The sequence below is a fragment of the Rhyacophila brunnea genome, unplaced genomic scaffold (genome assembly GCF_057557595.1).
Source record: "Rhyacophila brunnea isolate RB1 unplaced genomic scaffold, BYU_Rbru_1.0 scaffold_17, whole genome shotgun sequence".
In the NCBI taxonomy this organism is placed as follows: domain Eukaryota; kingdom Metazoa; phylum Arthropoda; class Insecta; order Trichoptera; family Rhyacophilidae; genus Rhyacophila; species Rhyacophila brunnea.
This window is the reverse complement of record NW_028232827.1, coordinates 2,754,662-2,771,956: the sequence shown is the minus strand read 5'-3', so window position 1 is coordinate 2,771,956 and position 17,295 is coordinate 2,754,662. Positions and strand designations below refer to the sequence as shown.

Below are 17,295 nucleotides of genomic sequence, written 5' to 3'. Positions count from 1 at the left end.
AGATAAAAGTACAAGCGTAACGTACAATGTCGATGATCTTGGTGATATTATGCTACTGTACGAGTGAGCGGGCTCTTTTTTCTTTCTCTATCTATAAAGTCTAGAACAGTCTTTCTTAAAGTGGGCGATAATGCCCCCTTGTGGGCGCTGGAGGCTTTCGGGGGGCAATAGAAGGCTCAAAGAAAATAAGGAGGCGTTAAGGAAATCTAGAGCGGTGACGGCAGACAAATTTTATTTATAAAAATCCGACGGAATCTAGACACGACACCACTTGAGATGCGAGAATGTCTCAACTGTACCCTGGGTTATGGTCGGTTGTTCAACGATTTCTGATAGCATTCCCATCGTCGTATTTGTGTGAACGTGGATTTAGTGCTGTAGCAACATTGCTAACTAAAAAGAGAAATCGGCTGCAAGTTACTTACGGGGCTGTTTTTAGTGAATTCGAGCCTGATATTAACAAACTCGTCGAAATGCATCAGATTCATCCTTCAGATGAGTTTTAAATTCAAAGCCTTCTTTAATGTTTATAAAAATATGATGAAGTATGAGTTTTATTTCCTCTTATTGAAACATTCTTTGATCTCAGAAATAGGATATGGGTCACCACACTCTATCTATCATATCCATATAATAATGCATGTATAAAAATTATAATTGCAATAACTGTTTTTAAAATATGCAACAGATGGTAATGTTAAAATGTAAATTAAAAATATGGGGGCACTAGATTTTTTAAAAATCTCAAAGTGGGCGGTGGTAGAAACAAGTTTGAGAACCTGTGGTCTAGAATGTTATGCAGCAGTGAGTGGCACCTTTACATTCCTTAGTCTGATCTTTTTTGTATGACACGTTTGCTTTAATTCATGCATTGGGTCGTTAACACTAATTAAGTTACTACCAAAAGTATCAATAAAATCCTGCAATACGTAGCAGCGCCTTAGTCCCACCGACATTTGTATTTTTTACGCAAGAAGTTTACTCTAGTTTCATAAACGTAAGTTTTTTCAAATGAATGAATTCCCCATCATTCAATATTGTAATTATTATAAATTTTTATGGAGCATGCCTGACAATATGCAATTTTTATGTTCTAATAAAATATGTTACAAGCATGCTATTGGCTAAGAAAAACTTTTATTAGACACTGAGATTTACTTTAAATCTTAATTTGGAAATTTGAAAAAATTCGTACTGGTAAAATTTTCTCAAAGATTGGAAATTACAATACTATATTTTGCAGTTTTACCAGCAGCAATATTTTTTGTATCGATCATGTGTGCAGTAATGTTGATGGCAATAAAACTGCAAAGTTAATGTTGCATGCAACTATTGTGCACTACTTCAGTTACAGACGGGCCGGGTGATAAATAAAAGAATGAAATACTTTGACAAAACAATCATTTAATATCATATTTTACAAGTCTTATAAAACTAGTATGGATTTTTAATTTATCAGTGTAATAAAATTAATTCAACAATAATATTAATAAACGTGATCATTACAAAAGTGTGGACTGGACAAGGTAACAAAGATGGCAATTTAATGAATTTACACAGTAGCAAAACTTAGCATATTAATCAGTATTACATACAACAGTCAGTTATTCAACGTAATAATTTATTATGAATGTAAAAGCATTCCAAATTTGTGCATTGCTCAAAGCAACGCTCCTGCATTGACCCATTTTATAATAACAACAATTAAATTATTCATATTTCGAGAACGGGGGACACGGTTGATTATTTAATTAGGCCAAATAAACTGTTAAATTAATTTATCGAGGTTTCCATTTTCTACCATAATAATATACCTCCGTAAAAATCTTATTGCAATACAAGTCATTCTGTGCGTTTTCATACAAGGCATTGTTCCCATTTTCTGTATTTTAAAGAGATACAGGATTAGAATTAGTGCATCAGTGATAAATTCAGGTGTGTCATCATTAACCTGTAGGTTAGGTTAGATTGTTACCTATGCATGAAAAAGAAGATAGTCATACGAGTGCGTCTGAATTCACACCCACATCCATCGCTGACTGGATGTCGGGACAAGTCCGAGCATTGCACAGATGAATTAAATGATTGCAGAAATACATATACATTACGATTTGAACCGGCAAGTCTAATACAAAGTATCTGCATACATATCGACTGTGTTTAGGAAAAGGGTGTAACCCTCGATTTTTCTGAAAGTGCTTTTATTAGATATTAACAATGTATACAACTAAATACACGTTCTGTAAAAAGTAAGTAAGCTACAAATGCCGATTTATTGTCTAAATTCAGGTTTTAATTGAGCTTTAATGAAGTTTCAATTTAAGGAAAAACGCATTTACCCTCAATTTTAATGATTTTTTTGTAAAAGCTTTTTTAATTATCAGTAGATCGAAAAGATATTACACCAAATCATCAATCATCATGCACCCAATGTCTGTGCCTATTTTTTTTTATTGATATTGAACCAAAATCATTCAAAAACGTTTTTTGCTTGTGGTGTTGTGTGGGTTACGCCCTTTTTCCTAAACACTGTCGAATCTGTAATAAACCGAGGTACATAATTGTAGTAAGGACTCGAAAAAATGTTGCAATCGTTACAATCCTAATAGGATCATATGGGCATACACAGGGTGGAGGTTTTGATCAACAAACTTTTGTTTTTACGAGAAATGGGTGTCAGCCACTTGCTCAACCAATTAGGTCCATACTCTGACTCAAACACAAATTGAAAAACAATAATATGTGCATTTGCCAGACTCAGGATTCGAACCTGGGACCCACGACGTTATAGGCCGATGCTTAAGCCGCTCGGCCATTCATGGGTGTCAATATTATGGATTACTTCGTTGTTTTACTGAAAAATTGTTGTAATATATGGTGCCAATCAAAAGTTCATTGAAAACATTGCGTAATTTGCAAAATGTCAATATCTTTATAACAATTGTAATATTTTTTGAGTCCTTGCAACAATTATGTACCTCGGTTTATTATAGATATGTATGTAGATACTTTGTATTAGACTAGCTAATTGAACTCGTAACGTATGTGTATTTCTTCTGTGAATTTAATTTATCTGTGCGATATGATGCCCAGATGTCCGTCATCCAGTTGTCCTGTCACTTTGGCGTCCAGTTGGTGCAGCTGAATCTTCCTAGACCCGGAAATACATATGTATTACATTTGTCAAAATATCTAATAACATTTACGTTAACCTTACAAGTATCACAATTTTACAATATTCCTGTTCATTCCCACATTGAAAAAGATTTGTTACGTTACATATTATTATAAAGTGAATCAAAATTAGATTTTTGCCATACTGTGTGAGAATTGTGAATGAATTAAAATTGTTCTTCAGTGTTGTGACAAAGTTGTCACAAATGTGTAATTCACCCGAATTTGCCCGGTTCCTTTCTTTGTGATATTGATAATGTGATCCGCCACATAATAAAAACCTGTCCCATAGTTGTGCTTAAGATGACCAATTTTCATTTCGAGTCATCTAGGCCAGTGGTTTTCAACTGTCAGTCCGCAGAAATTTCCTACCGGTCAGCAAAAAATATTTATCACTTAAAACTTTGACCATTACCCTGAAAATGGGGATTTTTGTAAAGGTAACCCCCTGTATTCCTGGAAAAAAAATATTCATCATGCAAAATATGTTATAAACTACTTCAAAAAATATTATAAATACATAACAGTTTTTATTTCTGCTTTAGCGGTCCGCAGATGTAAAAAGGTTGAAAACCACTGATCTAGGCATTACAGATCACTCATCTATGTCCTACTATAGAGAACAAATTAAATTTAAACGTTGGTGGAGCCCTGTTCCTCGGATGTACGTAGAAATCGACGTACGATCAAGATCCTGTCAAATACGACGCAGCACATTTTTTGACACAATAAACATTACAAAAGTCATTCAGACATAAATCATCATTCCCATCTGCTTCTCTTTCCGCTCTTCCGTATTCTCTCGGGGGGAGGATCGGCGTTGGGAAGTGCAGGAGGTGGCAGGGGCACGGTGAAGCAGGAGTCGTCGGACGATGGAATCGGAGCATCTTCACTTGCTTCATCGCTCTCGCTGCCTTTCGTCTTTTGCCACGAGTCATCTGATGATGCGGTAAACTGGAACAAAAAAAGATCTTTTTATCATACTTGCTTCAAACAGAGCATTTGAACATTTTTAAATGGTCGAATTGGTAACTTTAATTGGTAAATTAATATTCCCTATGTTGACAGCTTTGGATGCGCTGTTTGTAAATAAAATGAAATTGGCGGACTATGGGTTACTGACTTACGTACAGATTTGAGTTACTTTGTCTCCACCTGTCATGAATATGCAGCTGCGATTCATGCACGGATGCCTATGATATTATAAACGTGTCTGAATGAAAATTTTTTCATGCCACACTTCATTGTCCCGAGACGAAGCCGCATGGGACTGATGTAGCAACCGTGCACCATGGTGCTTAAATAAAGTTTATAAAAAAAGGAAAGAATCTTGACATACATTGAAATTTAGAAATATTAAATGTCCTCAGTACCCGTGTACTGAAAACTCTGTCGAAGCAGAGGAGTTGAGTTGAAAGTGGCGAATCTAAGGAGGGATCGGAATTATTCCAACCTCCATCCAACGAAGCAAACTTGAAATATTTCAAAGTTGGCTTTAGTTGATAATAAATCAGTGTGGCCAATTGGGCCCGTGTGTGGATGGACCCTGGCAAACATTTCTACTCGGTTGGATTCCATATCAGCGGGTAGTCCCATAAGATGTGTTCAGCATCTTGATAGTCACACCCATATACGCATTCCGGTTCATGTTCTATCAACCATGTAGTTTGACTACAAAGTTACCATGGCTTACCCAGTGTTTTAGTCATAATTGTCTCATCTGATGTACTGTCGTAATTTTACACAGTTGTTCTTGTCAAACCTTCTTCTAGGGTTTTAACACTAATGAAAGGGATTTTTGTCTCAGTATGGCGCTGACAAAGTGTGAAGTTTGCTACCAATGAAAAATTACATGTTGTCTTAGCAATGTGTATTTGTAATGCGGTAATTATCCAAATTAAATTACCTGGCAATACTGCATCTTGAAAGCCGCTTTCATTGCAGCCAGTCTATTTGTCGCTGGTCCACCCTTCTTTTCATCGGTTCCTACTCCGCTGACTCCTGATTCATCAGCCGATGTTGCAATTTCTCGGATTCCGGGTCGCTCTTTGAAACCGAGACCGCAGCCGCCGATGTTGAGATTCTTTCCTTTGCTGGTTTTGAATCGAGACTTTCGGAACCAGTTGCTTTGCATTGCCATGTCTAGAAGGGTTTGAGGTACTTCCTGCAGGATCATCAACACAAATAATATGAAAATTAATTTCGAGAGCTGACTCAAGTGATAAACACATGACTAAACTCAAGTCACAGTGGGCTGAGAAACATCAGAAGAAGAGAAGAAAGGTCATAGAATAGAAAACCAGGAGAGCACAGTAACAGATGACATCATGAAGATTAGTGTGACAAAACGGATGATGGCTTCATGGGGTACAGCGGAAGAGTCTAAGGATGAGACATATTATATTTATCAATGGATGGATATCTCAGAAGCCTGACAAGTAAAGTTCATTTCGTCAATAGAGTATGTATTATATTATTATACAGAGGAAGGTGGCAATTGGGATGGTAACATCTTTGCTCATAGAAATCGTTTTGAAAATTGATATATTGTAAACTCCCGATTATCCGGTTTGCGAATTATCCATGCACGATACGGTGTATACAATGATATAATAGCTCTTAGGAAAATTTGAGCTGATGTTAGAAAATCATAAAAAGATTCCTACAAACAAACCAAAATCACAGATTTTTTTAATAAATAATAAGTATTAAACAAGTATAAAACAATTGTCTGCTTTAGAAATGTATAATGTAGTATTTTAAAAAGAAAAAAACCATAGTTCGGATTATCCATGTTTTTCGTTTATCCGTGCCGCCTCTCCCCACCATTAGCCCGGATAATCGGGAGTTTACTGTATATCAATTTACCGGGGCCATATTACCACGATGAAAACATTTTACACATTCAAATAAAATTTTGTGTTTGGGGTGCGCCCTACTGAGAAAAAGTGACCCACTATTATTTGATTGGTTTTGTATGTGTGAATGTTTAGTAGTGAAAAGATGTGAGGTCAAATGTTTATCTTGTGGATGTTAAAATTATTTATTATAGGTATCGTAGGTAATCTATGTGATTATTGAGACATAGTTTAAAGAAAAAAATAAGGTCAGAGATAGTTCGTCAGTTTGGTAGATTGCATTTTGAAATGTTTGAAATGTATAGTCTGACAACAAGAAATCGGCGATAACAGTCGGATGTAGAAGACTTCTCAGTGATGTACTTGTCGTGTGCACGGCAGGCGTGTTTAAATAATGTATCGGCTCCTCTTCGTAATAAATCAAAAGTTTACATAATAATTTGAACATCACTCCTGATCATTTTAGACATATTTTTATTATAAAAAGCTTCAAATTATGTAAATTGATAGACTCGTACACCACGGGAGTGTAAAATGAAATGATAAATTTGGGGGCGTTCCTCATTTGAAAACGGAAGTGCGATTAGCTACACTAAAGGGGATTGTTAGTTCACAGTTTTAACACGTGGACAAGAAATTCTTGTTTGACAAAACTAATGTTATTATTAGTGAACGATAGATAATTTATTCAAGTTGGGATCGCACCAAACGTGTATATGAATTTTTGGTTCAGAAATACAGAGTTATGGATACAAGAGAATATAGAATATACCTGGTTGGCTCCTTCCAGATTTCTCACTAGATGTCCTGCAAAGTCCTTATCTTTATCGGCCAGTAGCAGAGTGACGGCATTTCCACTGATACCTGCTCGGCCCGTTCGCCCGATCCGGTGCGTGTGTGTATCGATGTCTCGGGCCACGTCGTAATTTACGACCGTCCGAATGTGTGGTATGTCCAAACCTCTGGCTGTAAAATGAAAGAGAGAAACCATTAATGGTGAAATGCTTGTATAATAGCAGTAAGTAATAGTTTGAAATAATGCAGACAAAAACTGTATGATGAAATTGCCCAATTGCACATCATAATTTGACGAAAGACCACACATATACAGTAATACCCCGAAGTTACGCGATAGGTGGGTATGACGAAAATCGCTTAAGTCTAGGTACAACTTTGTTTATTGGGACCAAGGTCTAACAAAAACACTAGTTTAGAAGGAAAATATTTAATAAAATTGTAGTTCTTTGTACATATTAATATGTAAAAGATATTAAAAAAATAAATGAGCTACATAAAAAAGTTATTTCGATGTCGATGGCTTCATACAATCTAACAAATTCAAAAAATCAAGAACCACGTCTTCCGAGATCAAGAACTCCGAGTTCGCTTAAGTCGGGGTAGCATAAGTCGGGGTATTACTGTATTGTAAACACACTTACAGTAAAATAATATGTTTGATACCAACCTGCAACATCTGTGGCCACCATTATGTTGGTTTCCTGTTTCTTGAAAGAAGTTATAACTTTGTTTCTCTCTGTTTGGTCCATGTCTCCGTGAAGTAGCAATGCATTGTACTGCTGAACCGAAAGGTTTCCTGATACTTGTTCAGCGTCAAGCTTAAAGAGAAAATTATGACATTTTAATTACATATTGCTTAAAATTAGCATAATTACTTGTATTATTTATATAATATGAAATGTGATTATATCCGTGTATAGCGTGGATATATTGATAAGTCTAAAAACAAATATTCTCAGGGTAGCTATTTGTACGTTTGGTTTTCTGTTGTAAATCAGCGCATCTACTGTCCAACAGGATCTTCTTGGCTACGTGTTAAAACTGTGAACTAACAAGCTCCTCCCATTTTTAACTGCACTCCGGTAAGCGACTAGTTGTCCACGTGTTAAAACTGTGAACTAACAAGCTCCTTTCACTTTTAACCGCACTAGCGACTTCCGGTTATTGCCTAGATCTTTTTGTCGGACAGTACTCTATACACAAGACTGCTTTCGGCCGCTACGGCAGCTATCTAGGGTAGGTTTGTATCAAAGTATTAGCACTTATTGTAACAGTTACAATTAGTTAGTTGTAATTGTTACAATGAGTGCTATGTTTTAACAGCACCTTTTTTGGCTGTGGTAAATTTTAGAGCGAGATAGACAGTGTTGACTGTAAAGACGGCTAACTTATTGTAATTCTTACAATAAGTGTTAATACTTCGATGCAAATAGCGACCCTAGATAGCTGCCGTAGCGACCGATAGCAGTCTTGTGTATAGAATAGATGCGCAGGAATGTTTCAAAATTTTAGTAAACATTTTATTAAAATTTAAAAACATCCAAAAACATATAATCTGATTTACCACAGAAATCCAAACGTACAAATAGCTGCACTGCGCTGAGAATTTATGTTTTAGACTTATCAACATATTCACATCATAGATGGATATTATGTAGATGATATTATATTGTATGTAGTACCTTTTTGGTGACAAATATTAGCACACTCCCTGCAGAAGTGAATTCAACCAAATTAGCCATGAGCCATGTCCACTTTTGTTGCTGTGTTTTCACGATTCTGAAAAGATAAAAAAATATCAACATGGTTCTCTTTAACATCCTTGTCTTAGATAAATAAGCTTTTACAGTTGACTAACAAACGATTCAGCATTGGCCTGTCGCTTTCCCAATCCTTTGTAAAATATGTACAAATATAAGTTAATATTAATACCTGACAGTCTGATGGACATCGGCGCTGGCCTCTCCTACGTCCCCATGCTGTACCCGGACAGGATCTCGGAGGGCATCTCTGGTGAGGCGTTCAACACGGCGAGGGAAAGTGGCCGAGAAGAGGAGGGTTTGGCGGTCCGGTCTCACGTGAGCGCAGATCGACCGCACTTGACTCTCTATAAGACATTTAACAATTAATATCATCACCCAGGTAAAGTCTGGAACATAGTACATCATTATTCAAGGCAATTTTAATGTAAGACGGTGAAGTTCTCTATTATGAGTATATGAGTCGCTTAGTCGCCAAACCCGCTCTGGGTGATTTTTCAATAAAATTAGGTGAAATGTTCAATGAAGAACTTGTCATTTGACAAAATGTTATACGAACTCATGTTTCACATACTGCGGCGCATGAATAAGTGTCCCACGATGAACTGCATACGTACAACTTACATGTAACCCTATTCGACGCAGTGGCATTGGGTGAAGGAAGGCTGTAGAGATTCGACATAAATAGTGTATACTAAACTTTGTCGGACATACTTATTTGTTTTCATTGAGCTAAGAATACAAATTGCAGATGGTGTTGGTTAGTTTTTAAAATTTATTTAAACCCTGCCTTATTGCAAACGAAAAGTCTCGGTGAAAAGTCTTAATAATAGTCAATGCAGAATACAATAATGAATGACAAGTATGTGTGATAACCGAAGACTTGCACTATTAAAGTATTAATCGTCAGTCGTGGAGAAAATAATCCAGGGAAACTCAACTTACCGAATCCCATGTCAAACATCCGATCCGCTTCGTCAATGACAAGATACGTGACCCGCTGTAGGTTGGTAGCCTTGATTTTGATCATGTCGATCATCCGGCCCGGAGTTGCAACAATTATCTCCGCCCCGCCTCCTTCTAAAGCTTTTGACTGTTCCCACTTGGAACCGCCACCGTAGCAACACACACACTGAATGTTATACACCTTTCCGAACTTCTTCGCTTCGGTGTATATCTAGAGTAAGGGAAAAAAGCAATGATTATTCAAATTTCTGTCAATAAAATGTATTTATTTTGACAACTGTCACTTGTGTTTCTAAATTCTGTCTTTGCGTAGAGGGAGCCACTTGCTGTAGAAGTGATTTTCGATTGAAAAATGCCACTTTTGTCAACGTTATTTACATAAGTATGACCAGGTATTAAAGTGCCTGTACACGTGCATGGATTTACTGGTACCAATAGTGTGTAAATTAAACTATTGTGATAATAACAGTTTACACGTGAAAGTTCTGACTGTCTCGCCAATCTCATTCCTAAAGCGTAAGTGTAAGCGTTGTTATCATTTTATGGAGCAATTTGACTGGTTGGGAAAATTGGTAAACGTGAGTATGCTTTGTGCGGTGTAGTCAGTGGTGATAATAAAATTAGGGGGTGCAAATGAAGACATGCATTTTCCTTTAAGTGGTATTGAAAAAAAATTGGCAATAGCCTTCGCGGTGGAGGTAGGCGTATGCTAAACAACGCTTACATTCACGGACAGCATTTATTTGTTGTCAAAGTTACAAAGTTCAAGTCTCTGGTATGATAAGTATGATGCAAAAGGCAATAGGTACACACTCTTTTCGATTTTTATTATAACTAATTATACTTCATATGTGCTGACATAGTTACCACGTTTGTCACTCCTTACTTCCATAAATTGTAACTGATGTAAGTATTTTAGATATGTGTCATTGAGAAAAAGTCGCAAACTCCTCATTTGTCATCCCACATTATTCTCATGTATACGCTGTATTATTTTTATAAATACTATGGATCATTAATTTTCCAATGGGATTGATTTGGACTTGTTACTATCTGTTAAAAATTTGCTACTACTTTTGTACACGCATGCAATCTTATAACTTGCACGATAATTATGTGTTTACACGTGCATTTTCTTCTTATAACCGCGATAATACGTACTGTCAGCTGTAAATAAATCCATGCACGTGTAAATTGGGTATTAGACCTTAAGTAATTATAAGTTTTAATATATTTTGATTACCTGCTGTGCTAATTCTCTAGTTGGAGCCAAGATTAAGCCGATGGGCCCGTCATTTTCCTTCAGTTCTTTTTGGTCCATTATGTGAACCAAGAGAGGCCATAAATACGCTGCCGTTTTACCAGAACCGGTTCTCGCAATTCCTGACAAAAATAAGTCACAATCTAAATCAGTAATACACAACATTTTCATCAGTAGGGCTAGTTCAATACGAGCCAGACAGGGTATAAGTATCGCGGAAATCTACTTTACGGTATCTTCGAAGTGGAAATGAAGCATAAGACACATCCTGTTTATTTTTTAAACTCACTATTTAACGTACATTCATCATTATGTACAATATTTTTAAAATTTAATCTAACTCTATACTACACCAGGGACGGTTCTTGTAAAGGAGCAAAAGTGCAGTGCACCTCCGTGTTATTATCAATTAAAAGACGATATCCAAACCATAATAATATAATATATATATACAAGTTCGCCAATTTAAAATTTTCCGCAAATTCCTTGCAAAAAAACATTACCGAATTACAGTGAGCGAGTCCCGCAATCTTATTCAAACTTGAGGCGTGCATAATCCGATAATATCGCACCCTCGCAACTAAACCGCCGCAAATCCAAATTTACGTGTTTTAAGTTAATTACTACGTTTCATTGTCTATCGTTCATAGTATATGTACCGAAAATTTCATATCTCTAAGTCAAAACTTCATTCAATATCTAAACATATTTCAAAAACACAGTACAAAAATGCGAAAGCTAAAAACTTCAAAGCTGATTTTCGCTGTTTGACGTTTTTTGGATTGTGGCAGTTCAGTTGCGAGATGTCCTGCCTAAAAAATATTCATGACATCATACTATGTAATATGAATTTCATATGATACATTGTGTAGCACAATGGATATACAGTCGATTCTACCTAATTGGGATGCATCGGGACTAGGGCATTTGGCCCAATTAAGCGTTCTACATAAAATTAAAAAATAAATATTTTTGTTTCAAACGCTATTTTGAAATGAATTGAGTAGGTACTTCACTTTCGGTGACACGTGTAAAGAAAAAGTGAATGCTTGGATTCAATTTACTGCGGATGATCATCCGCAGTGACTCTTCTAAATGAGGCTTAGGTGATGAGTCACAATTAAACAGAATGTTATTTCTAATAACATATCAGCAAATAAAAACATTTTCAGAAAATTTCATTCAAAGATACATTCTCCAGATATATTGAGATAGTGTTTTGTGTGATTTTACTTCTAGACGTTTTGATGAATTCAAATTAATTTTGTTGTGAGTGCTCACCGGTAAGATCTCTTCCCGAGAGCGCTACTGGAATACCGGCTGCTTGTATCGGAGTCGGTTGTGAGTACTCCGCTTTCCTTATGCTCTTCATCAGGGGATCATCAAAGCCAAAGTGAGAGAAACTGGCCACAGGGTGAGGTGGCAGGGCGCCAGTTACCTGAATTCATATACGTCAGTTAAATAAATGATCCAAGAAAGTTAAAAGCTTTCACTACTCAACACAGATACATAGAAGTAGAAAAAAGGACTCTCAACCGCTGTTTAAATTAACAGCGAATCATTGCGGATCAGTTTGTAGTAAAATACAGTATTTTTATCCGCATCTGTCTAAAACCCTAACCAATTCGACTTTCATGTCTATGTTACACCAAATGTGTGAAATTGCGTATTACATGAAATTGGCAAAATTTTGCTTAATTCATGAAAAATGCAAGCCCATCGCCTTATTCATGAATTAGGCAAATTATCTGCCAAGTGGGTGAATTTGGCAGGGTATGAAATTCTTAAACTGTCGACATGATAGTAGAAAAAGTAAATTTAATATGGATGGTTTTATTAGTTATAATTGGACATAATATAATATTATTATTAAGGTTAGGTTAGGTTTTGTAATTCTGAATTCAACTGAATGTCCATTTTGAGGTTAGCTAACAAGTGTCAACAAACTATCAAATCATACTATCACAAACAAACCATCAAGCATTGCCTAATACCCAAGCACGAATCAAATCGCGAAAATACCTTTTAATAAAATTCTTCCGTTATCATATTATAGTTCTAGATTTGGGCATAGTAAGTGGATATGAACGTCATTGTAGTTATTGATTGGTATATTTTTATATAATCAATGACATTTGACACATTTGGTTAGTTTGATTAGTTATCTATCTAGTAGCTATCTAATTTGCCCAATGCATGAACAAGGCAGAAAAATTACTGCCGAATTCACGCACTCGGCAGATATTTTGCCTAATTCATGAATAAGGCAACGGGGTTGCATTTTTCATGAAATAGGCAATCATGTAATATGCAAATTCGGCGTAACATCTATACTGAAATCCTTGGGTATGAAATGAATCATCATTATTCACGTATACGGTAAAACCATGAGCAGAGCATGTGAAGATATTGCCAAGATATTTGAAGAATATTAAGATGAACAATCACAAATTTATTTTGCTCTGGTTACCGAATCTAAAAATAAGAGAGTAAATTATAATTTATTATGAGGAATAGTTGTTTCCCATTCGAGTGATGCATTAGGACTTTGCACTAGAGCAATTTCATATTGAAAAATAACACAAATTTTCTTGACTAGCTGCGGGTTTGAACCTGCGACCCGCAGCCTCGTATTTATACAAAGACAACCACTTTACGCCAATATGTAACGAACACAGTAAAAATATTCCAGAAATGCCATTAAATGTTTTAAGAATAAATTCTACATCTTGATGGTATAAAACTGTTTGAAATAATCAATAAAGTAGGTGTACATTATTATCGATATGGACAATGTATAAACAACATTATATTATTTATAAAACATGATGTGAAATTTCACATTAGTATGTACAGCTGTATTACATCATTTGGTGTAACAACCTTGGTCCAAAAAGATAATATATTAAAAAAAACCTAACATACCTTGATTCCTAGAGTTTTCTTGAGGTCTTCAACCTGCTCGGCAGACAGTTTGGAAATATCCGGATGAGGTGTATAAAAATTCTTCTCAAAAGGTTCATAGCTGATCTCCGAGTGGTCAATGGGAGGTAGAGGGTCTATGTGGCGTTTCTTGGGCGGTGCCAGTGGATTTCCATCAATGTCATATTCAACTTCAACATCAGAGCCATCGTCATTAGTTCCCGCTAAAGGATTTTCTTCCATATATCTGGAAACGAGATTTTTCGAACGTTTATTCTGCATTCGGATTATCCGGCCATAATGTAATATAAATCAATAAATATAAGAAATAATAAGTATGTAAGTATGTAGCGATTTTAACATCTTTCATTTTCAATAATGGTATTGTATTACTACTAGAGGTATCTCGTGGCAAAATGGGAAAATTACGTGGTTTTTTGATGTTTAAGCGTCCATAGACGTCAACTTGTTAAAAAGTGACCATAGAGAAAAAATATTCTTCTGATTTTGGTAGAAAGAATACTTGATCCAAATATACGAGCAGACTTGAACACTATGATTTGAGTGAAGCATAACGGAACATGACGCGATTTCTGTATACTGTCTCGCACGCAGTTCCATGAACGCTCGACTAGTTAGTAAATGGTTATAAACGGAAACAGCGTAAGGTGAGAGGGTAATAAACGGTTCGATTTGGCCTATTTGTATGGACGGCCTATTAGGCTCCAACTCTCAATGAATTACATAATAATTTACCAAAGAATATTAACCTATAATAACTTTCTTCGTTATCCTCTTCTTCAATATCATCTCTGGTCCCTTTCACCGCTTCCTTTTTGGTTTTCATCTTGTCTTCCTTCTTAGCCTGCTGTTCGAGGCCGGCCATGAAGGCGTCGAGAGGATCTTCCTCATCAGAGCTAGCCTCTCTGGCGGGGGATTTCGGAGGCTGGTACGATGGACTTCCCGGAGCCGGGATATATGCTAACGCTGGAGTTGATGCATCTTCGTCATCGTCAAAGTATCTGGACAAAAATGGGAAATATTGAATACATTCGTAGAATTATTTATCATTAAAACATTTGACATACATTTTTCACAGGCCGTCAGCGGTATCAGTCAGTGCTTACTCAGTGAGAAACGCAGACGGCGAAATTCGTTTGATCGTTTAGTAAGAACATACATTTTTAGCATTATTTAACACGAATTTAATTACCAATTGCACATAAGAACTTTTACCTCAGTGATATTTATTAATATTTATTATGTTAAAATGCATTTCCATAGAAGGCATGGGATACTCAGTGTAAGCATTATTCAATCGTGAGGGGTTCAATAAATAGCCCATCACGATTGAACAAATATCTCTTTCTGCTTTTATCTTGATCGTGTAACAGTCACTCGCATATCAGTCACTCAGTATCGCCAAGCATCGGTTAAATACCTCAACAGTTTTTATATTTTATAATATTAACTTTATTGTATCTATGTAAACTGTACTTGTCAATTAGTAAATAAGCTCGCCATCCCCTACAGCAAGTACAAGTCTTCATACTTCACTCATCATCAATATCATCACTAACACACGCCATCACTCCAAAATACTGAAATAGGTTGAATGTAAAGAAAAAAGGAATATTGATCTTATAACATGCCAATATATTTCAACATCTTTGCATGGCGCAGAATTTGGTGCTTGTGAGTGGTCGTTCGCCGTCTTTGGCTGTTAGTCGCCATTGTTGAATTCTGCCATCTTTTTGTCATTGAATTATAGTACACGGTCCAAGAAATAATAGTATTTCAGCAAAAATTATAGGACGTGTTGAAAATGTATAAATATGCCAACCGGCGAATTCAATTAATTCCGTTTTTCCATTTGACCTAACCAAACCGGTGAATTCAATAATTAATTACATTTTTCAAAATTGTGGTATTTTTGACGTACTATACTTTTTTAATAGTACGAGGACCAAAATGTACTATAATTATAGTTCGGTTGGCAACACTGCGTTCACTGAGATGGCAGCGCGCGACGGCGGAGAACCAGTCACAAGACCCCAGAATTTGTTTGGTGGTTTGGCTACGTTGAATACAATAATTAAGGCAGTTGTCAACAGTGAGGTTGACTTCTTGGAATAGAAAAAGATCTTATTCAACATCTTTGTACTCACTCGTCTTCCGTTTTGGTGCGCTTTCTACTCATTCCACCCCAATTGGCGATCATTGCATTTTGGCTGATGGAAGTCATGGTGGAGTATCCCTGTTTAGAGAGTCCACTGGAAGGCGGAGGTACAGCATGGAGCGAATTTGTACCGGGCTGTCGTTTAGGCATTTGAAATCCAGCAAACCCGAAGCCGGTTTTGCCTCTTCCACCGCGATTGAAACTCATTTTTGTATAATTAAACGCTCGCCGATAGCGATTTTTTACTGCATTATAACCTCTTTTTCAATATACCACTGACGGTTAAGTAAATAACCTATAATTTAGCTACAATGAACATATATGTTTACGAAATGACAACATTAGAGTAAATCATGCTGATTGTGCTATTTTGTAATGGTAATTAAATTATAATTCAACGAATACACTTCATCAAAAACTCAATTGACAGACGCCATTGACTAATTTCAAACCACGTCGGTAAAGCAGTTTCCAACTAAAATGTCAAATAAAATTGACTGTCAAATAAATGTTTAGTTTGCCGGTAGGTACCGCTGGTTACATCCTTCGATTTCCCCCCAATTTTATGAAAATTTGTGTATAATATACGAATGTTTCATGTAAACAAGAATAACATTATTTTCTTCATTATGATTAAATTTAAACTATATTATACATACAAACAATGATTTCAATTATTTTAATCCTTCCACCTATAATGTTATCTTTTACAGGTGACCGGTCTTTCGATAAAATTATTTCAACAAAAGAATCAGACGCATTCGCATTCGATGTCGTATTTTTATATTAAAAAAATGGTTGTATCAGTTTAATTGTCTGTCATATATGTATAAGAATTAGTTATTATTTTTTTGTCTCATTTTAATTTTGTTTTTTATTGACGTAAATTATGTAGCCTAGTGACAGGCGCATTGCCATGGAAAAATAAGCGACAATTAAATTATTATGGGAAAGCATTTAAAAATGTATAAATAAGTATAAAAACACCAAAGATATTATTTATGTTGCGTCTTCCAGAGTTGTTGCGTGGTATCTATGCAATTTTAATATACATGCCAATGAAAATAAGAACTACTTTTCGGTGAAACTAAAAAAAAAGAAAAGTAGAACAGCTTTCATTAGGGCAGTAAAGCTTAACTATTAAACTGTTATTTAAAAAAAACCCTTTTCTGTCAGTCAATTTCAATACCTACCAGCGCTCGAAATGGAAAAGTTTACAAACCGGAGCGCTAGACAATTTTCTAAAGATATTAACATAGTTATCAAATTTTATATGTATTTTGTAAAAATAAGTGTTAGATTTTTGTTATATGGCATATCTAGCTCAAATGGTCAATTTTTTTTCCACGAGACGGAGCGATGACTTTACCGATTTCA

At 35.8% G+C, this 17,295-nt stretch overlaps 1 protein-coding gene across 3 annotated transcripts; it reads right to left on the bottom strand.

Annotated features, from left to right (window-relative positions):
• Positions 1 to 1,385: 1,385 nt before the first annotated feature.
• On the bottom strand, positions 1,386 to 16,384 carry LOC147073552 (ATP-dependent RNA helicase DDX42). 3 transcript variants are annotated; one of them, XR_015070357.1, is made up of 13 exons: positions 15,908 to 16,384; positions 14,510 to 14,761; positions 13,743 to 13,986; positions 12,099 to 12,255; positions 10,800 to 10,939; positions 9,536 to 9,767; positions 8,763 to 8,937; positions 8,513 to 8,609; positions 7,498 to 7,648; positions 6,805 to 6,998; positions 5,081 to 5,338; positions 3,022 to 4,128; positions 1,386 to 2,125 (listed from the first exon to the last, which is right to left on the bottom strand). XR_015070357.1 is itself a non-coding variant. In XM_085944420.1 (12 exons), exons 1-12 carry the CDS (start codon positions 16,123 to 16,125, stop codon positions 3,937 to 3,939), a joined length of 2,310 nt encoding a protein of 769 aa, XP_085800546.1. In that variant the 5' UTR covers positions 16,126 to 16,384; the 3' UTR covers positions 1,386 to 3,936. The 3 variants fall into 3 exon arrangements, 1 of the variants encoding a protein (XP_085800546.1); XR_015070358.1 differs by having other exon boundaries at positions 1,391 to 2,139; positions 3,179 to 4,128; positions 15,908 to 16,376; XM_085944420.1 differs by having other exon boundaries at positions 1,386 to 4,128.
• Between the last annotated feature and the right edge of the window lie 911 nt (positions 16,385 to 17,295).

What these genes read in the sequence shown, in the direction of transcription:
- LOC147073552 (XM_085944420.1), bottom strand. Translation starts at nt 16,125, where the DNA reads ATGAGTTTCAATCGCGGTGGAAGAGGCAAAACCGGCTTCGGGTTTGCT. An exon ending in CTCGGGAAGAGATCTTACCG is followed by an intron (nt 10,940 to 12,098) that starts GTGAGCACTCAC and finishes TATTTTTGTCAG; the next exon opens with GAATTGCGAGAACCGGTTCT. An exon ending in GGTGGCCACAGATGTTGCAG is followed by an intron (nt 6,999 to 7,497) that starts GTTGGTATCAAA and finishes TTCATTTTACAG; the next exon opens with CCAGAGGTTTGGACATACCA.